The sequence below is a fragment of the Pinus tabuliformis genome, chromosome Q (genome assembly GCF_031772625.1).
Source record: "Pinus tabuliformis cultivar Carrire ecotype Pingquan chromosome Q, CPIR1, whole genome shotgun sequence".
NCBI classification, from domain to species: Eukaryota; Viridiplantae; Streptophyta; class Pinopsida; order Pinales; family Pinaceae; genus Pinus; species Pinus tabuliformis.
The window spans coordinates 121,627,363-121,651,795 of NC_142296.1; the positions used below are offsets into that span (position 1 = coordinate 121,627,363).

General features: G+C 37.2%; 3 protein-coding genes across 5 annotated transcripts; 2 read left to right on the forward strand and 1 right to left on the reverse strand.

Moving 5' to 3' along the window:
* Positions 1–13,101: 13,101 nt before the first annotated feature.
* Positions 13,102–14,439, forward strand: LOC149218555 (putative disease resistance protein At1g61300). The gene has a single exon (XM_089386585.1). The coding sequence runs from the start codon at positions 13,102–13,104 to the stop codon at positions 14,437–14,439; it is 1,338 nt and encodes a 445-aa protein (XP_089242711.1).
* Positions 14,440–18,556: 4,117 nt separating this feature from the next.
* On the reverse strand, positions 18,557–19,517 carry LOC149218556 (ABSCISIC ACID-INSENSITIVE 5-like protein 3). Its single transcript, XM_089382411.1, has 2 exons — positions 18,882–19,517; positions 18,557–18,670 (listed from the first exon to the last, which is right to left on the reverse strand). The coding sequence occupies exons 1-2, from the start codon at positions 19,488–19,490 to the stop codon at positions 18,572–18,574; spliced, it is 708 nt and encodes a 235-aa protein (XP_089238537.1). The 5' UTR covers positions 19,491–19,517; the 3' UTR covers positions 18,557–18,571.
* A 567-nt stretch (positions 19,518–20,084) lies between these two features.
* On the forward strand, positions 20,085–23,554 carry LOC149218557 (G2/mitotic-specific cyclin S13-7-like). Of its 3 annotated transcripts, none has more exons than XM_089382414.1 (11): positions 20,085–20,437; positions 20,530–20,659; positions 20,807–20,845; positions 20,967–21,030; positions 21,124–21,378; positions 21,615–21,758; positions 21,844–21,930; positions 22,054–22,215; positions 22,316–22,453; positions 22,565–22,743; positions 22,967–23,554. In XM_089382414.1, the coding sequence occupies exons 1-11, from the start codon at positions 20,416–20,418 to the stop codon at positions 23,097–23,099; spliced, it is 1,353 nt and encodes a 450-aa protein (XP_089238540.1). In that variant the 5' UTR covers positions 20,085–20,415; the 3' UTR covers positions 23,100–23,554. The 3 variants fall into 3 exon arrangements, with proteins under 3 accessions (XP_089238540.1, XP_089238538.1, XP_089238539.1); XM_089382412.1 differs by having other exon boundaries at positions 20,087–20,437; positions 22,316–22,474; positions 22,967–23,552; XM_089382413.1 differs by having other exon boundaries at positions 20,088–20,437; positions 20,539–20,659; positions 22,316–22,474; positions 22,967–23,551.
* The last annotated feature ends 879 nt before the right edge of the window (positions 23,555–24,433 follow it).

Consider the following 24,433-nt stretch of genomic DNA (forward strand, 5'->3'; position numbering starts at 1 on the left):
CTCGCAGATGCTTTATGGATGTGGGAATTTTTCATTCCTTAATGGCTTTAATTTTGCTAGGGTCTACCTTAACCCCTTCGTGAGATACAATATGACCCAGATATTCCACCTCTTGTACTCCAAAGAAACATTTGGATCTTTTTGCATATAATTGTTTTTCCTCCAATAGTTGTAGCACCCTGTCAACATGTTCAACATGATCCTTCCAAGACTTGCTGTGGATTAGTATATCATCAAAAAATACTAACACAAATTTTCTAAGGAATGGTTTGAAGATTTAATTCATCAAACATTGAAATGTTGAAGGTGCATTGGTAAGGCCAAAAGGCATGACCAAAAATTCATAATGACCCTCATGAGTTCTAAATGCTATTTTCGGAATGTCTTCAATCTTCATTATGATTTGATGATATCCTGAATGAAGATCCAACTTGGTGAAGTAAATTGATCCATGCAATTCATCCAGTAATTCATCAATGACAGGAATGGGAAACTTATCTTTTATAGTGAGCTTGTTGAGCTCCCTATAATCCGGACACATGCGCCATGATCCATCCTTCTTGTGCACCAATACTACTGGAGCAGAGAAAGAACTTTGACTCGATTGAATTATACCAGCCTCTAGCATTTCTGCAACCATACATTCAATTTCACTCTTTTGGGCATAGGGATATCTGTACGGCCTAATGTTTGGAGGAACACTTCCTGGAATCAGATGAATAGCATGATCATGATCACGCATAGGTGGGAGACCTTTGGGAGTCTCAAATACCTTGGAATGATTGTCCAGGACTTTTTTGAGATCTGGAGAAATAGATGATTCCGATGTGGAAACATCTAGCGAACATAATTGTGCAATTACACCTCTTTGTTCCTTTTTTAGAAGCTTTGTCATACCATTAGAGTTGATTATCTTTCCTGGTTTCCCTGTAATACCCCTTAATTCAAATTCCTTTCCTTCCGTAGAAAATTTGATGAAAAGTTCTTGAAATTAAAAGATATTGTACCCAAGGATTGTAGCCATTGGACTCCTAGTACAACATCAGCACCTCCCATTGGAATGGAAAGCATTGGGCTAGTCAATACATATTCTCCCATGGATAGCTTGATATTATGGCACTTTCCAAAGAAATTTATAGTTCCTCCATTTGCAACCATCACTTGACACTCTGGTGCTGGATATAAGAAGCAATTGAATTCTTTTGCTACCTTACAATGAATAAAATTGTGGGTACTTCCTGAATCAATCAACACTATTACCTTTTTCTTCTTGATTTGTCCTTCTATCTTGATGGTTTGAGGAGTGGTAATTCTCGCCAATGCATTACAAGATATGGTCGGATTCATTTCTTCTTTATCTAGGCTTTTTTCTTGGAGTATATCCTCTTCTTTTGACCCTTCTTGCTCCTTTTCTTCTTCCTCTTCACAATCTATGTAGAATAATTTCTTCTCAGCACACTTATGAAATTTAGTGTATTTGCTATCACAACTGTAACAAAGCCCTTTTTCTCTTTTTTCTTCCAATTGTTGTGGTGTCAACCTTATAGGTTGTGGAAGACTAGGGGCAACAACACTTCCGTCTTTATAGTTGTGAGTGGTATGCTTCCTGGTTGCCATAATTTTGCTTTCCATTTTTCTTGCTAACCTGAATGCCTTCTCTAATGAATCAGGTTCCCAAAGGCGAACATCATGTTGGATATTATTCTTTAAAGACCCTATGAACACATCAATCCTATGCTCCTCTGGAATATTTTTTACTCTTATGTTCAATTTTTGGAACTCCTCAATGTGCTCCATTATTGAACCCTTTTGTTTGAGACTTATCAATTGGCTAAAGAAAGTGTTGCTTTTTGTATCCTCATAATGTGCTATCAATTCTTCCGTACAAATTTCCCAAGTGATTAATTGTTTACAAGAGCAAAGCCATTGATACCATACAAACTAATTTGGTTCCAATATTAAAGTTGCAATACGTACCTTTTGTGTGTTTTTCACATTATTGAGATCAAAAAATTGCTCCATCTGTAATATCCATGTTGCGGGATCCTTACAATCAAACTTCCTCATATCGATTTTTGGAATATGGTGGGTCTTCGATCCAACATTAGAGTCTATGAAATCATGATTAACATTTCTTTTGTTCTCATATGAGTTTCCTTTACTACCCTTTCACCATTAGTAAGCATTTCTTGTAGAAACTTTGTTAAATCCGTCTTCAAATCTGTCTTCAAATCTTCCATGTTTGTCTTCAAATCATCCATCTTAGCTTCCACGTCAATCATCTTAGCTTCTACGCCTTTCTTTAAACATTCCATCTTAGCTTCTACACCTTTCTTTAAACCATCCATCTTAGCTTCTACATCTTTCTTTAAACCATCCATCTTAGATTCTGTTCCTTTTTGTGCAAGGGACAGTTGTTGCACTTGGTCTTGTAATTTTGATATATCATGTTGCATTTCTTCCTCTTCTTCATGAGTCATGCTAGAGCTTTTAGGTTCCTTACTAGGTGTTTGCATTTTCTTTCCTTGGGGCATCAGTTACCGATAATAATGCTCTACTATTCCCTTTGAATTCCTTCAAAATAAATTTCAAACCAATCTTAAGCAAAAATTTAAAAGAATCTACACACCTTTTTTCACTTTGTAGGAGCTCGATATTGCCTCTGATGTATCTTTGTACATTCAAATCATCCAGTTCTGAAATTGTGATATGTAGTAGCCCTCTGTGTCCTCTTTCCAATGCCACAAGTCTGACCCAAATTGGATTCTCCAAGGAAGAGTTATGCGGAATCTCCCACAGTGACTTGATTATAGACTAGTTCAGTAGAGCGAACTTGTAAGACGTGCCACGAGTCACTACTTCAACCTTTGGATCTGAAAAATGCATACAAGAAACTATAGTCCGACCTCTTTTTGTACCTTCTTATGAAATTTCAATCCGATCCCCAGAGAGAAAGTTATGATGATTTTCCCAAGGTCACCTGTTTGGAATGTAATTCAGGAGTCTGCAAAAAGACCAAATTCCTCAGATCATATCTCTGCAAATATAGCGTGAAAAGCTCTGAAATTCGGACCTAAGGTTCAATGCAATTTCTTCTCAAATGGGTTTTTTTTGCAACTTTGAAACGTCGCAAAAAAATGTTATAGTGAAAATGCCACGATGACCTGTTTGGAGCAACGAAACCCTAGAATCCAAAGCTCTGATACCAAATGTTATGAAACCAGCTCGAGAAAAGATAGAAAAGATAGATCAACGCCTTAGAATTTAGCCTCTTCGAGGGGGAAACCTCCTTTACATTACATAAATGAACAATTCTTGGATGATACAAATGACAAAACCTCCTTTCTATATATAGGAGTCTAAAGAGTCACAATATAACCCAGTCGACCTAACAATAATAATATAAAGCCACAAAAATAACAATAGAGGGATTTTATGGGGCACAGTAATAACAATATGGGGATAATAGGGGCACAAAAATATTAATAAGGGGTAAAATTACAATAGTAATGGGGTAATCACTAGTATTATAGGGACCCAACAGTATATCACATTTTTGGAGTTGCACCTGATAATCCAAAAATAGAGTCGGCCTCCATAATCCTACCTAAAGAATCTTCCTTGCCGTTGTGTCACTTTGATAATGTCCACCTAATTCTCGTTTATGTACTTCATTGATAATGGCTTCCCTTTCATGTTCCAATGCACACTATATGAGTACCCCATTTGCTCCTAGCTAATATTATTGACCATTTATTAATGAAATTGCATCACTTTAAATGCTAAGATATTCTTCTTATTATTTTCTATTAGTCCATTAAGTGCCTTCCCTATGTGTGGAAATTGTGAAATTTTTTCAAACTCTGAAGGAATTGCTTATACTTTAAATAGGTTAGCATCTGGTAAGTCTTCATTTAGGTTTGTTGACTCCTCCCTTGTTTCCATTTAGAATATATGTCAAGCTAAACATTCTTCTTACTGGGTCACACAATGACTTCAAACTCGAATTTTTAAAATAATAATAGCCATCAACGGATCCTTCCTTGATGGACCAACTTATTAACAAGATATCTTAGATTTTGGTGATCTGTAAAAAATATGAAAGGGTTAGCAAGGAGATAATGACATAATTTCTAAAGTGCAAAGATCATGGCAAACACTTCTCTTTTAGTTGTAGATTAATTTATTTTGGCCTTATTTAAATTCGAACTAGCATATGCATTAGCATGGTCTATAGACTCATTTCTTGGTTGTGCTAAAATAGCCTCGACTGCCACATTAGAAGAATCAACATGAAGATGAAATTTTTTAGACTAGTCAGGGAATTTTAAAATAGATGCAACAACCAACTTCTTCTTCAAGAACTGGAACAATTTCTCGCATTATGTTGTCCATATATATGGAACACCCTTCTTCAGTAATTCATCCATTGGACAAGTAATGTTAGAGTAATTCCTTATAGACTTCATGTGGTATCTAGTGTGACCCAAAAATATTTTGATCTGTTTTTATTAACTGGGGGCTTTAGATACAAAATTACTTTGATCTTTTCCATGTTTACCTTTATTCCATCCTTGGTTACTACATGGCCCAAAAATATTCCAATTGGTGTGGAAAAGTTGCATTTTTTTGACGAAATAAAGATGGAGGTCATGTGTTGTACCGACAATCTTGAGCCCAAAGAAAGATGGAGGTTAGCGAATGTGCATTGATTCCAAAGCCATCAACAAAATAACCATCAGGTATAGATTCCCTTTTCCCCACATGGACAATACAATGGATTGTATTAGTGGTGCTAGATATTTTTCAAAAATAGATTTAAAGAGTGGATATCAGCAAATCAGAATGAGAGAAGGGGATGAGTGGAAGACAACCTTCAAAACAAATGATGGCTTGTATGAATGGCTAGTTATGCCTTTTGGCTTAACCAATGCCCCCATCACTTTTATGAGGCTCATGAAAGAAGTACTCAAATAATTCATTTTTATTTTCATGATTGTTTACTTAGATGATATCCTTGTGTACAACAAAACCAAGGAAGAATGTCTCAGATTTTTAAAATTGGCATTGAGGAAATTGCTACAAGAAAAACTTTTAATAAATCTAAAAAAAGTGTTATTTTCTTAAGACATAATTAATTTATTTTGGGTTTGTGATTTCTTCTAAAGCAGTGAAAATGGACCCTGAAGAAGTAAAAGCCATTGAAGATTGGCCTTCTCCAACAAATATCCATGAAGTGAGAAGCTTCCATGAGTTGGCTATATTTTATTGAAAGTCAATTCAAAATTTTAGCTACATTTGTGCACTGATAGTGGAAACTATTAAGGAGCAACAACATTTTAAATGGATAGAAGCAACAAAATAGGAATTCCAAATTTTGAAGGAGAAAATAACAGAGAAACCAATTTTGGTTTTGCCTGATTTCCAAAATCCTTTTCAGATGAAGTGTGATGCCAGTGGAACGACTATTGGAGTTGTTCTTACCCAAGATGATAAGCCAGTTGCATGCTTCATTGAGAAATTAAATGAGACCAAGAAGAATTATTCTACTTACAACAATGAATTTTATGCAGTAATTAAATCCCTCGAAAAGTGGGGCCATTACCTTATGTACATAGATAATCATGCATTACAATTCATAACCAGACAAGACAAGATGAACCAAAGACATGCCAAAGATTTTGGAAAAATATATGAGAAACTTCTTTTGTTTTGAAACATATTAATGGAAATGCTAATAAAGTTGATGATGGTGGGGGTAGGATATGTTTGGTTTTGTAGGAGCTACAAGTCAATACTTTGGGGTATGAACACCTCCAAGAATTGTACAAGGAAGATTCATATTTCAAGGAAATTTATGAAGCTTGTGAAATTCCAGTGGTCAGAGATCGAAGTCCATGGCTTGAATATTTGGTCCAAGGAAGGAATGTTGTTTAAGGGAAGCAAGTTATTCATCCCAATAGGGTCGATGAGAGATAATCTATTAAAAGAGAAGCACAATGTAGAACTAGCTAGTCATTTTGGCCATGACAAGACATGTTCACAATTAAGTTATTATTATTATTATTAGTCGAGTATGAGGATAGATGCCAAAAAATTTGTGGACAGGTGTAGAATTTTCTAGCATGCTAAAGGGAGACAACAAAATGTAGGGCTATATCAGCCACTTCCCATACCCAACAGGCCTTGGGAAGCCATAAGTATGGATTTTGTTTTGGGTTTGCCTAGAACTCAGAGAAACAATTATTTAATTTTTGTAGTAGTCGATAGATTTTCTAATATGGCACACTTTATACCATGTTCAAAGACAAATTATGCTACTCGCATTACTAATTTGTTTTTCAAGGAAGTAATAAGACTGCATGGACTTCGTAGGAGTATAGTCTCAGACTAAGACACAAAATTTGTTGGGCATTTTTGGAGGACCTTATGGAAGAAATTGGGAACAAACTTAACCTATAGTTCAACCTACCATCCCTAAACAGGTAGGCAGATTGAAGTGGTTAATATAAGTTTGGGAAATTTTCTAAGGTGTTTAGTTAATGAGCATAATAAACAATGGGATCAAGTTATCCCACAAGTTGAGTTTTCCTATAATGATTCTCCTAATAGAAGTATAGGAAAAATCCCTTTCCAAATTGTGTATGGTATGCATCTGAGGCGTATTTCTAAACTCAAAAAATTGGGAAAAGAGGAAATTTGAAGTGTTGATGCAGAATACTTTGCTACAACTATGCAAATGATCCATGAGCAGGTCAAAGGACAACTACATGGAAGTAATCTTAGGTACAAATAGAGAATTGACCTCAAGCGAAGGGAGGTAAATTTTGAAGTTGGAGATCTGGTTTTAGCTCATCCATGGAAGGAAAGGTTCCCAAAGTGTGAATATAATAAACTAGACTTAAAGAAAATTGATCCTTGCAAAGTCTTGAGAAAGTTCTCAACAAATTCTTATGAGATTGAGTTACACCCTGATATAGGAATTTCTCTTATATTTAACGTTGCATAGTTGTTCCCTTATAAGGAGTTTAGAATAGAGAACCAAGATGAACAATAGAAGATTTAATGAGAAGCTCAACTACCTACAAACTAAAAGATGGAGATGGAGGTGATTCTTGACCAAAAGCTCATAAAAAAGACTAGAAACAAAAATTATTACGAGTATCTAGTCAAGTGGAAGGGTCTTCCAACTGGAGAAGCAGTTTGGATGAGAGAAGGATAGATCTTGAAACATGGTAGCATTATTGCAGACCTCATGGATATGAGTCCATGAAGTTGTTTTTTTGAGGGAATTTGATGCAGGAGCATTACTCCATATTTTGTTTTTCCAAAAAAAAAACCTTATGTAAATATTTGTTGTTTATTTTGGTTAGGTGTACCTTGTTGGATAGCAACACCAAAATGTTATTTTTCTATTTATTTACATGTCCCTTTTTCTGGGATAGCTATTTCGATTATTAGTAGAAAGCTTCTAGAGAAGCCCAGTTGTCGCTTTTAGGGAGGTTGATATTAACCAATATCTCCTTTTTCCATTTTGAAGATTATTTATGTGCTTGTGTCTGCGTGTGTCCAAAGGCCTCAGGCGTGTGAGAGTGAGGAGAGAAGAATAATAGAAGGATTTTTCTTCTCTGTTAGTATCCCAAGTAATGTTCCTTCTCATAGCACATTGTTTTGATTTCCATTATGAATGAGGTGTCTATATATAACTTTGATTGAATAACGAATCCTTGTACTTGCATTGTTGAGCGCGTTGACTTTTGTTTATTAGATTGAAGCACCAGTTAGTTTTGTTGAACCCATTGCAGATTGGTGAGCAATCACTCTCATACATTTTATATAATTTAATTGAACGTGGAATGGGGGAAACATTTTCCATTGAAATACCTTGATTAAACAAAAGAAAAAAAATATTCATGGAGTTTTTTGACGAATTTGTGTAGTCGAGGCAAAGAATTAAGTGTCAAGAAAGGATCTGAACCTAAATAACCTTTGAAATTTGACTCCCGACCTCGATTATGTGAGTTATTCGGCTAGTTGGGCCTAAACAACCAGTGTGCATAATTGGTAAGGATGAATAAACCTGACCCTCGACTCACTCTATTTAAAAAACATGTTATCAATGTATTGGTTAGTTAAATTTTAATTATAAAAAAGGTTTTATAAAGGAGTAAGGGACCTCAACACGAAAGGAGAAAAAGGGGTTTCCTAGTTGAGGAAGAAGCAAAATAAATAAATAAATGGAGTCATATTACATACTTTTAATTAAAGTAGAAGACCATGAATAGTGAAAAAAGGCCGCCAGGGACACTGTGCCATGGTGAATTGAAGGGCACCCCTTTGTGTGTTTGTAAATATTTGGCCATAGTTATTTGGTGGATGTTATTAGAGGTTTAATAGAATATATAATTAATTGGGAAAACATTTTCTTTAGGAAGAAGCTTGGTCGGATGACTCTTAGAAAGAAGAGAAAAAAAATGAGAAAATGAAAGGAGATGGAAGGAAATAGAAGAATACAAAACAAGAAGGAAAAGAAATGAGGAATCAATAGGATAAGTTGACAACTACTCATGGAACATAAACCCAAGTTGAGTAAGAGTGTTTTTTTCCCATTTAACCTGTTTGTAAGCCTTGTTAAGACTTAAACTAACATGCACTCCCATTTGGTAATTTGAAGAATATAAGTTTGATCTAGAGGTTATGAACAATGGTAGAAGCTCATTGAAGTATTATGCATCAATCACATGAAAATGCACAGTTTAATTAACATGCTAGTTATATGAATTGGATCTACACTATGACACATTTGCTTAATTAATTGTAATGTGTGTGCTTAGTTTATATGTGAAATCATTGTCTCATTGTTTGATTGCATTGATTGCATACCATCATTGTTACACTATTGGTCCATCTATGAAAAACCACTATGAATACCCAACAACCATTTCAATTATAGACATGTGCATGCCAATATGAATACCCAACAACCATTTCAATTATAGACATGTGCATGCCAATATGAATACCCAACAACCATTTCGATTATAGATATGTGCATTCTCATCGCAATATTAAAATATTTTAATCTAACAATATATGAGGCCTTCTAAGCATATTCTTTTATATATACTTACGAAATTTATAACGACCATTTTGATTATAGATATGTGCATTCTCATCGCAATATTAAAATATTTTAATCTAACAATATATGAGACCTTCTAGTAAGCATATTCTTTTATATATATTTACGAAATTTTATATATATTTGTTAATATAGTTAAACAAAGATAAATAATGGGTCTTTAAGTTATAAATCTCAAATATTTATACTAGCATTTGCACCACATGTTGCAAAGAAAACGCTGTAAGGCAATGTTGAGAAACAATAGCATAGAAGAAAGAAGTCAAAAGTTTATGTAATTTTGTTTCTTTATTGATGTTTTTTTTATCATATGTTATGTTTCAGGGAGATTCCAACGGGAATATCTTCAAAGTGAAGGATTTATGAAATTTTTTGAAATTTTTTTGCCAGATTCCGACCACTTTTGGCGGTCCAGGCAATTCCTCTGCCTCGATAAACGCCTCCGGAAATATCACGGGCGGCTCTGCTAGCTCGTGCTCATTCGGAAACAACCTTTGATTCTGGCAGTCACTTAAAGCGCCTTTTGACTATTTCACTTACTCTACAAATCTAGTCAACAGCTTTAAAACTTTTGACTATTTAATTGACTTTCGAAATTTAATCAACCCTGGCATGCTGGATCTACATAAACTCAAGGGTTTGAGGCAATTGGAGATCATTGAATGTCCTAGAGTAAGTTTGTTTCCAACAGAATTTGGTCACAAAGGAGCATTTCCTCTTCTGGAAACATTTTCTCTTGCTTGGCTACCTACATTAAAGGAGTTGCCTGTAATAGAGAAAGGTGCAATGGCTTCACTTAAAATATTTAATATAATGGCACGTACAACATTAAATATATTACCAGAGAGTTATATGGATCTGAAGACACTTCAGAAAGTAAGAATTTTTGGTTGTCCAATAAGAAATATAGGAACTAGAGAGAACACTAATGTAGAAGTGATGGCAATGTCTATGGTAGACATGGAAGAAATTACAAAGAGATATTCCCAATTGTGAGATAAAAGGGAAAGTTGGTTGTATGGTGAATTTTGGTGCAATGAGCTCTTCTTCTTCAAGTACTTCCCATGGCCCTGTTGTTCCAACAGGCTCTGCAAAGATGAAATTGATCGAAGAGCCCCTTATAGTGGGACAGGATAAAGCATTTTCGATTCTCGAAAAGCTGGTGTTGTTGACAAGGGTGGATCCGGAAAAACTCTTCTTTTGAAGACGCTCTTCAATAGCCAAAAGGTACGCAGTAATTCTAAGGATGGTTTATTACTTTGGCTCACTGTTTCCCAAAGTCCCTCTTTTACAAGTCTTAGAAATGCACTCCGTACCCAAATAGCCACACAAAAAATGTAAATTTGGGCGACAGAGCACCGGGTTTATTCTGTTCTTAGATGATGTATGGGGATGCAATGCTGCAGAATTGTTAGAGGAATTAGGTGTACTGTGCCCTGTAAGGAACCACTCCACCTCCAAAGTCATTGTCAGTTCCAGGGTTCGCGTTGCACTCTTAAAAACAGGTGTCGCAGATAAATACACAATAACAATGGAGGACTTGTCGGAAGATGAGAGTTGGAAGTTGTTTGCTTGTCACACTTTTCCATATAATAATGGAAATCTGCCAGCAAACATAGAAGAGGGAAAAGCCAAGCTTGTGTGTAAAAGGTGCAGAGGGCTTCCCCTCGCTATCAAAGTGGTTGGCAGGGCAATGGTCGGGAGTACTCATCCACAACAGTGGGAATGGGTTGTCCAAAGGCTGCCAAACATGGACAGTGTGTACAATTGTGTTAGGTTGAGTTATGATGCACTCGACTATGAGGATGCTGACCTGCAATTGTGCTATTTATATGGAAATCTGCCAGCAAACATAGAAGAGGGAAAAGCCAAGCTTGTGTGTAAAAGGTGCAGAGGTCTTCCCCTCGCTATCAAAGTGGTTGGCAGGGCAATGGCCGGGAGTACTCATCCACAACAGTGAGAATGGGTTGTCCAAAGGCTGCCAAACGTGGACAATGTGTACAATTTTGTTAGGTTGAGTTATGATGCACTCGGCTATGAGGATGCTGACCTGCAATTATGCTTTTTATGTGTAGCTGCAAACATCTTGGAAGACGTAGTCGTTCATGTCTAGTTGGCGATTCAGGTATGGATAGGGGAAGGCTTACTTGCCAAGAAGACGTTGGAACATGAGCATCGACCCGCTTATGATCCATTCGAGCTGGGAAGATATTATCTCAACATTTTAGCAGATCGTTGTTTGATCGAGCCAATGATGAGAGACTTTGATGGGCAAGTACTCTGTTTCAGGGTGCATGACTCCCTGCGTGATATGGCAATCCGAATCGCAGAGGAGGAAGAAAATTTCTACTGCCGTGTGGGTAATGGTTTGACAGCTGTGAATGAAAATGAGTGTTTGGGCCGCATTCGGCTTTTGTTGAGCGAGAACAGATTGACTTCTTTCCCCTAATCACATCGTCTACACAAATATGCTCATTGCTTCTCAGTGGAAATCCATATTTAACAAAGATCCCAACAAGGGTGATCAGGAGTATGATCTCCCTTAAGGCGTTCTCTTTAAGTGGGACGTCATTGAAATCATTGCCAAAGAGTATTGGGTGTTTGGAGCAGCTAATATATTTGGGTTTAAGACACATGCCCATCAATACGTTACCTGCATCTTTTACCAGTCTTGTAAATCTGGAGATCCTTGATCTTTCCTATTCTGCCATCCAAGAATTACCGTCCGCCATCCATATGCTGTGATCTTTAAGGAAATTAATCTTGGAGGGATGTAGAGATCTGCAATTTCTACCTCCCTGTATCTCAGGGCTTACCTCTTTGGAGCATTTGGAAACTTATGGTTGCAAGGCTTTTTTGGAAGAAAGATAAGGATACCAGATGGAAAAAAAACAGCTTCTATCAACAAATTGGCAAGTTTAACACAACTTAAAACATTACAACTACAAAATAATGAGGAAATTATTAGTGATGGCACACTGGGAAAGATGACTCAAATGAACTCCCTCACATTGTCACTCATAAAGCTGGAAATTCTACCCAACGATATAAGAAACATGTCAAAATTGAGAAGACTGGTATTATTAGAATACTTTCACTTGGTTAAAATGGATTATAATTTTTATGACTTTCAATATTTGGGCTATCTTAAATTTGTTGGTTGTCATTTCTTGGAAGAACTTCCACATCTACATAAACTCAAGGGTTTGAGGCAATTGGAGATCATTGAAAGTCCTAGAATAAGTTTGTTTCCAACAAAATTTGGTCGCAAAGGAGCATTTCCTCTTCTGGAAACATTTTCTCTTGCTTGGCTACCTACATTAAAGGAGTTTCCTGTAATAGAGAAAGGTGCAATGGCTTCACTTAAAATATTTACTATAATGGCATGTACAACATTAAATATATTACCAGAGAGTTATATGGATCTGAAGACACTTCAGAAAGTAAGAATTTTTGGTTGTCCAATAAGAAATATAGGAACTAGAGAGAACACTAATGTAGAAGTGATGGCAATGTCTATGGTAGACATGGCAGAAATTACAAAGAGATATTCCCAATTGTGGGATAAAAGGGAAAGTTGGTTGTATGGTGAATTTTGGTGCAATGAGCTCTTCTTCTTCAAGTACTTCCCATGGCCCTGTTGTTCCAACAGGCTTTGCAAAGATGAAATTCTTCTTCAAGTACTTCCCATGGCCCAGTTGTTCCAACAGGCTCTGCAAAGATGAAATTGATCAAAGAGCCCCTTATAGTGGGACAGGATAAAGCATTTTCAATTATCGAAAAGTTCCGAAAAAACTCTTCTTTTGAAGACGCTCTTCAATAGCCAAAAGGTACGCAGTAATTCTAAGGATGGTTTATTACTTTGGCTCACTCTTTCCCAAAGTCCCTCTTTTAAAAGTCTTAGAAATGCACTCCGTACCCAAATAGCCACACAAAAAAAGGTAAATTTGGGCGAAAATATGAACGAAGAAGAGGTAAAGCAATGGTTGAATCAGACAGTGCACCAGAGCACCGGGCTTATTCTGTTCTTAGATGATGTATGGGGATGGAATGCTGCAGAATTGTTAGAGGAATTAGGTGTACTGTGCCCTGTAAGGAACCACTCCACCTCCAAAGTCATTGTCAGTTCCAGGGATCGCGTTGCACTCTTAAAAACAGGTGTCGCAGATAAATACACAATAACAATGGAGGATTTGTCAGAAGATGAGAGTTGGATGTTGTTTTCTTGTCACACTTTTCCATATAATAATGGAAATCTGCCAGCAAACATAGAAGAGGGAAAAGCCAAGCTTGTGTGTAAAAGGTGCAGAGGGCTTCCCCTCGCTATCAAAGTGGTTGGCAGGGCAATGGCCGGAAGTACTCATCCACAACAGTGGGAATGGGTTGTCCAAAGGCTGCCAAACGTGGACACTGTATACAATTGTGTTAGGTTGAGTTATGATGCACTCGGCTATGAGGATGCTGACCTGCAATTGTGCTTTTTATATGGAAATCTGCCAGCAAACATAGAAGAGGGAAAAGCCAAGCTTGTGTGTAAAAGGTGCAGAGGGCTTCCCCTCGCTATCAAAGTGGTTGGCAGGGCAATGGCCAGGAGTACTCATCCACAACAGTGGGAATGGGCTGTCCAAAGGCTGCCAAACGTGGACAGTGTGTACAATTGTGTTAGGTTGAGTTATGATGCACTCGGCTATGAGGATGCTGACCTGCAATTGTGCTTTTTATGTGTAGCTGCAAACATCTTGGAAGACGCAGTCGTTCATGTCCAGTTGGCGATTCAGGTATGGATAGGGGAAGGCTTACTTGCCAAGAAGACGTTGGAACATGAGCATCGACCCGCTTATGATCCATTCAAGCTGGGAAGATATTATCTCAACATTTTAGCAGATCGTTGTTTGATCGAGCCAATGATGAGAGACTTTGATGGGCAAGTACTCTGTTTCAGGGTGCATGACTCCCTGCGTGATATGGCAATCCGAATCGCAGAGGAGGAAGAAAATTTCTACTGCCGTGTGGGTAAGGGTTTGACAGCTGTGAATGAAAATGAGTGTTTGGGCCGCATTCGGCTTAATCACATCGTCTACACAAATATGCTCATTGCTTCTCAGTGGAAATCCATATTTAACAAAGATCCCAACAAGGGTGTCAGGAGTATGATATCCCTTAAGGCGTTCTCTTTAAGTGGAACGTCATTGAAATCATTGCCAAAGAGTTTTGGGTGTTTGGAGCAACTAATATGTTTGGGTTTAAGACACATACCCATCAATAGGTTTTACCTGCATCTTTTACTAGTCTTGTAAATCTGGAGATCCTTGATCTTTCCTATTCTGCCATCCAAGAATTACCGTCCGCCATCCATATGTTGAGATCTTTAAGGAAATTAAGCTTGGAGGGATGTAGAGATCTGCAATTTCTACCTCCCAGTATCTCAGGGCTTACCTCTTTGGAGCATTTGGAAACTTACGGTTGCAAGGTTCTTTGGAAGAAAGATAAGGATACCAGATGGAAAAAAAAAACAGCTTCTATCAACAATTTGGCAAGTTTAACACAACTTAAAACATTACAACTACAAAATAATGGGGAAATTATTAGTGAGGACACACTGGGAAAGATGACTCAAATGAACTCCCTCACATTGAAGCTGGAAATTCTACCCAACGATATAAGAAACATGTCAAAATTGAGAAGACTGGTATTATTAGAATACTTTCACTTGGTTAAAATGGATTATAATTTTTATGACTTTCAATATTTGGGCTATCTTAAATTTTCTGGTTGTCATTTCTTGGAAGAACTTCCACATCTACATAAACTCAAGGGTTTGAGGCAATTGGAGATCATTGAATGTCCTAGAGTAAGTAAGTTTCCAACAGAATTTGGTCACAAAGGAGCATTTCCTCTTCTGGAAACATTTTCTCTTGCTTGGCTACCTACATTAAAGGAGTTGCCTGTAATAGAGAAAGGTGCAATGGCTTCACTTAAAATATTTACTATAATGGCATGTACAACATTAAATATATTACCAGAGAGTTATATGGATCTGAAGACACTTCAGAAAGTAAGAATTTTTGGTTGTCCAATAAGAAATATAGGAACTAGAGAGAACACTAATATAGAAGTGATGGCAATGTCTATGGTAGACATGGAAGAAATTACAAAGAGGTATTCCCAACTGTGGGATAAAAGGGAAAGTTGGTTGTATGGTGAATTTTGGTGCAATGAGCTCTTCTTATTCAGAAAGCTTAATACCATTATATGATTTATGATTTATGTTTTGGCCATTATCTTTATTTATTATCAAATTTTAGACAAAAATGTTTGACATTATAGAAATGAGCTTGATAAATAGTTCATAATTCTTTATAATTCTTTAGATTTTTATGACAATTTCAATTTTTTTTTTTTATATCTTGAACTTTAAAAAAAACAATTTCAATTTCTTAATCTCTAACTTTAAAAAAAACAAGAAGACGGAAATTCACTTGTACATGGCTATGAAAAAGGATGAGAAATAGCGGAGAAAAAGAGTGAATCTAGGGAAAAAGAAAAAAAAACAGAGGGGTCCATCTCAACAGCTTTTAAAATGACACTCCCTTGCAAGAAATAAATGTTTATTTGCAATGTCATAATGTATTAATCTTGTTATAGAAAAATATTCAATTGAATGACCAACCTCAAGGCCTTGGCCCAGTGAAATGGTATTCACGTCTCCATAGAGTAGAGCAGCTTCACATAGTTTTATCTCTTTGTGCAACTCTTTCAGATGCCCCCACTTCGGTTGCCTTATATTGCCTATAAGGATTACAGAGTACCACGATTATATAGAGGTATATATTTTATTTGTTTTTAGTTTGGAGAATGATTTTTATAGATTATTTTTAGCTAAGATACAAGGCTGTGAGGGGCACATCTACAGTAAAAGTCACTCATAATTTACACTCAGCATCATCTAACTTAATAGAAGACCAATCACTTTACTACTTGGGCTAGACCACAATCCGGTAGGCACAGAGTACAACAAATTAAGCAAATATGGAACAGAGTACCAAAATTTCCAAATATGGACTCACAATGGTTCCTAGCTTTTCTCATTGTGAAAGGATAATTGAACCAGACTAAATTTTCAGTGCTATACAATCATGGTGCATATAATCCCCCTCCTTACCCCCGCCCCAAAAAAACAACACTCACACAGTTTCAGTGCAGACATCCAAGCCTTTTTAAGTGAAAGCTTATGCAAGAATCTCTCATCAAATTTACAATACTTTGGATGACTATTTGAATTTGAAATCTGCTATACTTCAGATTGTAGCAGAGGCTTCTCATAGAAAACTATATCGTCCACGCCCAATTGGATGCATCAACGAAAAACACATTCACTAATGTCCTCATAGATGAAATCACACATTCCTGTGGACGTTGCTGAGAAAGGAAACACATACATCAGAATTCTTTGTAGAATATATTGTTGCCTGCATATTCAACATAAGTTTGATGCCTACAGTCAGTGATTAGTTTCCATCTCAACAACTTTTAAAACGACACTCCCTTGCAAAAAATAAACGTTTATTTGCAATGTAATAATATAACAAATATTTAGATTTCAGTCACTTTCCTGAATATAATTGATTGGCAACTTGTGATAAGGAATCACCAACTTACTAATAACTACATGTGAATTATGTCATTGGAACTTACTTTTGAATGTAGGGAGATGCTAGTCATTACTTGAAGAAGAAGTAGTGTCCATGTGACGAAAAATATGTTCAGGACGCATGATGCTTTTGGAGCACAAATGTACATCAGTATGATTCCAGCCAGGGAAGCAGCATAGGCCATCGTTGACATTGTAATCACTAGGATCCGACTCTATGAAATTAAATTTTCTGTGTTCATCAGTTTTATGCCATATACGAAAATTGGGCGATAAAATAAATGTCATGATAAGGAGAAAATGGATCTCAATTAAAGAACAAAAAACTCTTAGATTAATAGCTTTTAAAAAGGGGAGGTGGAAATTTGAATATGTTTTTGGATGCATTATAATCGATGTTTCCATGAGTTATAAAATTCAGATTTAGTACATTGGCATGTCAATTCAATATATAGAGTTGTGTTGAGCTGTGGAACAGATAAGGCAAGTTCTGTATTTTTAAGTTGGGATTTCAAGTAACAAAGTAAACGCCCATCTTCTGCATTACTCAAATTTTCTTCACTTTCTTCACTTACTAAGGATGCTTCTCGTATTCGTCGATATGGTCATGAGGCAAATATGTGTGTATATCTGTAGATAGACAGGGCTTTATTTTTCTAATCCTACTTAAATGTTCTTGATTCTGTTATCTCCTGATTTTTGACAAGATCCAAGAAAGCAAACTCTAAACCAAATCTACATATTGGAACTAAATGATAAATGGCCATATGAATCTCAATTTAGGTATTAATAGCCATATGCCTTATCTGCATCTCGACTATTTCTATGTTTTTGAATTTCCTTATAGGTTATTTTACCCATTAACATAATTAATACCAGTTCGTCATCCAGTAATTTTCCTTTTCTTTCCACTCTGTAAAAGGAATTTTTTGTCCAATCTAGGGATGGCTTCAGCTGGATGAAACTGATGGTAAAAAAATCTCCCAAACAAATTTTGGATTCAAACTTCAATTTTTTAACATATCCATCTTCCTTGAAGTTAAAAGAAAAAAAACGGTGAACATGAGGGGAAAGAGTTGTACCATCGTTCAACATTTTTCTCCAATACCCAATATAATAATTCCCCCAGGTGATGAAATTGATCACACTGAAAAGTTGTATGATGAGAAATATCCTACCAAAAAAAAGAGAAATTTTGGCCCTGGTTAGTATTCCTTAACAAGCAATTAATTTTAGCCTATAAGATAGAAAACATAATAGAAAGCATAAACACCTTCTGTACCCAACCAGTCATGACCTCCTTGACAGCCTTTCAAATCTGTAAAAACGAAGATCTCAAATTCATATATATATATATATATAACGAAGAAAACGGCATACAATGTAAATTAGGTTCATTTTCCAAAGCCAAATGTAATTACATGTACATCAAAAGAATAATAATCTAAATGGATGCAGATAAGTTAAAGAGCTATTTGAAAAATTCATGATTTGATGCGTAATTAATACTACCCGCCATCATAACACATCCCACTAGGTTGAGGGAGTGAACATCGTTTTTTCTAAATGCAATGACAGAATATTCTATATAACATTGTCACTCTCTCCATCGAGCACTATCTTGTCTTGCACACTTCCAAAAAGTCTTGTTTTCTCATACACATTTCCCACACACCAGAATAAAATGCTTTCCGTCATGCGTTTTAATGGAAAGCGAATAATGGAGAGTCCTGACATGTTGGTGCGTAGTAGAGCGTAGGGGAACCTAATAAGGCATATTACTGTTCACCTTTGATGTAAAGTAGAGGAGTATGAATGGAGTTTAATTCATGTTCTAAGAAACGCCTGTTCGATGCCACCATTGTAGCTCCTGAGATCTATGGTTGGAACAAAAATGAAGTTACAGCTAACCCCAAAATAACGTAGTAATAGAAGCTCAACACAGACGCAGGAGCTTTCTTGGTAGTCCTGGACTAATTGCTAATGATAATATTTTACTGTCAAATACCCTAACCTAAGTGGATAAGAAGCGAATCTGAGACAAATAATCAAAATGTTATCTAGGTTCAGAAAGATCGAATCCCATACCTGCCTCCTTGCTCTTGAACGAGCAGCAGATTCTCGATTTTTGATCATACGCTTCTGGCGCCGCTCCACGGTGTGATCTGTTATAGACTCACAACCTCGTTTCTTCCAGACAGGGTGTTCAGAGCTCGACGATGCGGCTACGACAGGGATATCAATATTACTGTTCGCCTGAGCCGATAATTCCCCAAATTGTTGGTGTTGGTGTTGAAATTGCAGCCATTCCGGTTGCTGCAGGTTTTGACCTGCAAGAACAGAATCCATTGCAAATATGGTCAAGCTGCCATTGTTGCCCCGGTTCAGGCCATCCTCCTCCTCTTCTTCCTCTTCATCTTCCCGCTGTCCAAGGCCCGTCTGTGCAAGAAAATTCTCCACCGCCGCGGCCTGAGTAGTCTGAAAATTAGGCCTGTGAATGTCTCTCCAGACTTGATCAAGACTTCCCCCGGCTGCAACGCTCACCTGGCGCTGCATGGCACAAGGTGGGGAGCTGAGAAGGCCGTCCTCCATGTTACTATTTCCTGCACTGCCATCGCCGTGAAGCTTCTCTACCCGCCTTTCCAGGGGTTGCAAGAACCTGAATTCAGAAGGAGCGAGCACTGCCTGGGACCCCATATGGCTGATTCACGAGGTACCGGTTTCGGTTTCATTACCGCCCAGGGGAGGTCATGGCATGTGTAAGCGACGTGGAAATAAGGAATGGTGGCCACGGGCTCTGCAGGATACAGAGCAGAAGGAGCGTCCATGTAACTGTATCGATCTTCGCCGGAGTTAGTAACCACGTGGAGGTATGTATAGTTGCTGGTTAATCTGACGGTAGAAGATGCTTCTATCGTCTAACATAGATAATCGATGGTCCATAATCGTCCACGGTAGCAGCTGGGGGTGTTGATTCCAGAGGGAACGCCTTACGGCGTAAAAATAAGTTAATAATTTACCAATTCAACTCCTTTTAAACAAATTTTATAAAAATTATGCCCTACAATATAAAAAATTTAATTATAAAACTTTATTTAAAAAAAATTCAATTCATTTAAAACGAACCTAAGAATTAACCTTTTGAAAAAATAATAAAACTAAATCCAATTGAAAATTTGGGGAAAATTAAATTTATACCCTTATTATGATTTTTCGTACTTTTCAATTAACTAAGTGACCACAAGGATACTCTTTTAACTTTAATAGCCCATGCGACTGGCCATGTCACCGTTGCATCAAGAGCCCCTCCATACGAATGGGTGGAACGCTTCCCCATTTCTAGGGGAGCTAAGTCGTCGGGATGCATTTTACCTTTGATTTCGAACCATGTAGCTGTGGCTTTTGTTTATAAATATTCATCTGAACCGTTACGATTGCCAAGTGCTTCTTCTATCTCGATTTCCTATATTGTCCGCTCTGCCCTGCCAATTAAGATTGGCATTGTCCGCTCTGCTCTGGTAATTAACATTGGCATTGTCCGCTCTGCTCTGGTAATTAACATTGGTAGACAGGGAGGGACGCTTCTGCAGTAGTTTGGGTTGGTGTTCTTACGCAGACAAACATGGCTGCTGCAAGAAGAAACGGTTTGCTGTGCTTCATCCCTGAACACTTGAAATGCCTCTTCTTTTCTTTCTAATTTGGATTGGTAATTTATCTTTGTCTAAAGCAAAATTAGTTTCTGCAGCGATGGTCCCTAACCAGAGGGTATCACAAGCCAACAACAATAGAAGAGCTTTGGGAGATATTGGCAACATTGTGGTGGATGCCGGTGGTAAATGCAATGTCCCCAAGGAAGGGGCCAATGGGTACGTTGTTATTGAACTCTGGAAACCCTCACTTAAGGAACTCAACATCTTCGGAATACAAATTCAAAGACCAATTATGTGATACAGAGAGTCAATAATACATACATGCATTGGAAAAATTCGATCTGATTCTATTTCTATTTGCAGGAAAAAACCTCTGGCTCAGGCCTCTCGCCCTATTACAAGGTTAGTTCATCGTGCGTTAGCAATTTATTGCTTCGAGTATGCAGGGATGTGGATTCTAGGGCCTTATTAATTAGAGAAGATATTTGTTTTTTTATTTAACTTGTGGGAAATTTGTTTGTAGGAGTTTTGGGGCTCAATTACTTGCACAGGCTGCTGCAAACAAGGGCATCTCTGCCCCTAATAATGTAATTTACATGACCATCTTGTTCCTATGTTTCTCTATGGACTTCATTATCTGCTGTTCCTTCCTCTTATGTCGCTTTCATTTTTATTCCCAGCAATCTCAACCACCAGCAGTCATTCCAAAGGCAGAGGGTGTGCGGGGGAACAAGCAAAGGAGGACTAGAAAGAGCAAGAACATTCCTCCCACAACTGCAAGGGAGTCAGATGATTGCGTTATTATTGAACAACCAGACAGGGTAAAACCAGCTTGTAATCGCAATGCCGGAGCTGCAGGAAATAAAGAGAAGCCTCAAGTACTAACACGAAGGCCTAAATCACTAACAGCAACTCTGACATCTCGAAGTGCAGTAGTGAGTTGCTTGTGATGCGTTTTTCATTTCAATTAATTTTGGACTCTGTGAATACTGTTGGACCAAACTTGTTCCAGCTAGTTGCATTAGGATGTCTCAAGATTGAATAGTTCTCTCAGTTACCCTCGATTTTATTCGTCTCCTGCCAATTTTACAGTATTACTTCCTGTTTTTCTTTTTTCGGAAACTATGATATTGACATACTATAAAAGACTCTAATCAGCTTCGATTTTCAGGCCTTACATGATTTTGCATTTGATGAAGAAATGGCTGAGGCCGAGGAGAATCCCTTGCCAAACATTGATGAAGGAGACCTTGATAATCAATTGGCGGTGGTTGAATATGTTGAGGATATATATAAGTTCTATCGCAGAACAGAGGTATATTCAGTTGATCTCTTTGTTGGCGGCTTTTCAAACACAATTGGATTTTGAAATTTGTAGCTTTTGTTATATCTGCCTGCAGCACATGAGCTGCGTGCCAGATTATATGCCCAGTCAACGAGAAATTAATGGAAAAATGAGAACACTCATGATAAATTGGTTGATTGAGGTTAGTGCTGTATTTGTGTCTGGTGTCATCTTCATATATGCTCATTGGTAACAATTATTTTAACCAGTTATAATGAAGATTTATATAGTTAATTATCATTGATCTTGGAACCTGATTTTGCAGCTACATCACAAGTTTGGGTTGATGCCAGAGACTTTGTATCTAACTACAAATATTCTTGATAGATATCTTTCTATTGAATATATATCAAGGAGCGACTGTCAATTAGTAGGTGCTACTGCACTGCTTCTAGCTTCCAAGTACGAGGAAATCTGGGCTCCGGAGGTGGGATTTTATTAATGAGTAAATAACTTAAATGCAGTACATTTTGCTTTAGACTCCATACTCTTGCTTATACTTGTATTTCCTTCGATTTTGGTGACAGATAGATGAATTTCTCGAAATCTTAGAAACAAATTTTGAGAGGAAAGATGTACTGCTTATGGAAAAGACAATGCTCAACAAACTGAAATTTCGCCTCACAGTCCCAACCCCATATGTGTTCCTTGCCCGGTTCCTCAAGGTTGCAAACTCTGACGAAGAGGCAAGAGCTTATCTAGATTCTGACCTTTATTGCTAACCTTAAATTCAGTAATTTTTTTTTTCGTGCTCTCATGTTTGGTCTAATGGTCAGATGGCAAATTTGGTATTCTTCTTTATGGAACTGAGCTTGATGGAATATGTGATGATAAAGTTCCCCCCATCAATGCTTGCTGCTGCTGCACTCTACACTGCTCAATGCACTTTGGAAAGGAAGCCGCTCTGGAATGATGTACTTAAAAGCCATTCAGGCTACTCTGAAACAGACCTCAAGTAAGTTTTGTGAACAATCCGCTTTGGTTTACTATTGTCTTCAGTGTTTATCATTGATTGGAAGAGAATAAGTGTCAACAAAACTAGATCCAATTTTGGAAGAACCTCTAGAAATAGGACGATGAAGAAATTCATGTGAGAAAAACAAAGGCACTTATGGTATGGATTTCAGTATATAATACAAGCTTGCATTTGAGAGGGTTCTCCTTATTTATTTGTGCAGGGAATGTGTAACACTGATGGTCGAATTCCATCGGAATTCAGTAGAATGCAAAGTGGATGCAGCCTTTACGAAGTACTCAAAGCCCGACTACAAATCCGTGGCACTTATCAAGCCTGCCAAGCTGCCTGCATAAACTTTTGATTGGATGTGCTGTTGCAGGTGTAACAACAAATGAGCAACTGCACATCCAGAACTGAAAATTGATATGTCAATCAAAACTTTAGCATAGAAGAACTCCATTCACTCGTATTGTAGTCCCTTCCCCCTTTGGGTGGATGGATTTTTTGGGCATTCATTATTATTCTTTGTCTCAAGGCTGTAACTGTACAGAGTTGTGAAAAAAGCGTGATTAAGAGAAGATAGTCCACTTCATTCGTCCTTGGGTATTTTGGCTTAGCTTTTTTTCCACATTGGAAGGTGATGGCATAGAGAAAAGGGATCTTTGTTTGTCACCTGTAATAAATTCTTGAGGACATGGTTTTTAAATTCAAATTTGATCTTTTAGAACACTGACTTTGTTTTTTCATTGCTAAGAGATACTTTATTGTCAATTGTAATGAATGCTTGAGAGCATTTGATGTGGTTTTTTCTCATTTGAAATTGAATTATATAAAACACTGGATTTGTATCTCCTTTGAGAGTTGGACATGGACGAAGATTTTGCATAATCTAGCCCCCCCATGGTATAAAAAAATGCTAGGTTATTTACTATTGGTTATAAGTAATTTTTATACTTTTCAGACTGAATTTCTCTGTTACTTATATTTTTCCTTGTCATGGGTGTGGACACGGTTCACCTAGTCTCTATTTAACAAGATATCATAGAATTGGTTTTAGCAAACTTCTTCCCTTGCAATCTGTGGCCTCTATTTAACAATATATCGGCTTAAACATGTAAATTTATGCAAAAAGTCTTCCCTTGCAGTCTGTGTCATCTCATTTGGAAATAAGTGCTGTCCAGATGGAATGCACATGCAATCTTACATGACGGCAATTAAAACTCAGTGCTGGAATAGACAAATGGAAAGATAAATAATGCAATTCAATAAAAGCACAAAATGGGGAAAACACCAGCAAAAGCAGTAAATTAAATTTGAATAGGCTTTCACTGTTGTCAAATTCTGGGCCAATTACTTCTCAAAACATCGAAAGCAATGCATGCTGAATCTCAAATAAGAAAATAACCGGTAAAATGAGAAATTCCCTCAGATGCTTCGATTCTTCTCAACATTCTATCTTCCTCTTTTCGTTAGCGGCCACCTTTTCTTCTTCAGTTTTTGGTTTCGTCTATCTTCGTTAGTTGTTCGTGAGGAAAGATCTCAAAAGTTGAAAAGGTTTCTTACCACCACATTCATTGTGGTGGCACTGGAGTTATCAATTCGCTGTCACTTTTCCAGGAGTCAGTTTGTAGTGATGGATGGGTGGACTTTTCATGTAGGATGGGAATGACTTCAATTATCAGTATAA

Excerpts from the sequence above, each read along its gene's own strand:
- LOC149218555 (XM_089386585.1), top strand. The coding sequence starts at position 13,102 with ATGAACGAAGAAGAGGTAAAGCAATGGTTGAATCAGACAGTGCACCAG.
- LOC149218556 (XM_089382411.1), bottom strand. The coding sequence starts at position 19,490 with ATGGGGTCCCAGGCAGTGCTCGCTCCTTCTGAATTCAGGTTCTTGCAA. Across the intron at positions 18,671-18,881 it reads GTTCAAGAGCAAGGAGGCAG|ATCTCAGGAGCTACAATGGT; the intron begins GTATGGGATTCG and ends TTCCAACCATAG.
- LOC149218557 (XM_089382412.1), top strand. The coding sequence starts at position 20,416 with ATGGCTGCTGCAAGAAGAAACG. Across the intron at positions 21,031-21,123 it reads GCATCTCTGCCCCTAATAAT|CAATCTCAACCACCAGCAGT; the intron begins GTAATTTACATG and ends TTTTATTCCCAG. Across the intron at positions 22,216-22,315 it reads AGGAAATCTGGGCTCCGGAG|ATAGATGAATTTCTCGAAAT; the intron begins GTGGGATTTTAT and ends TTTTGGTGACAG.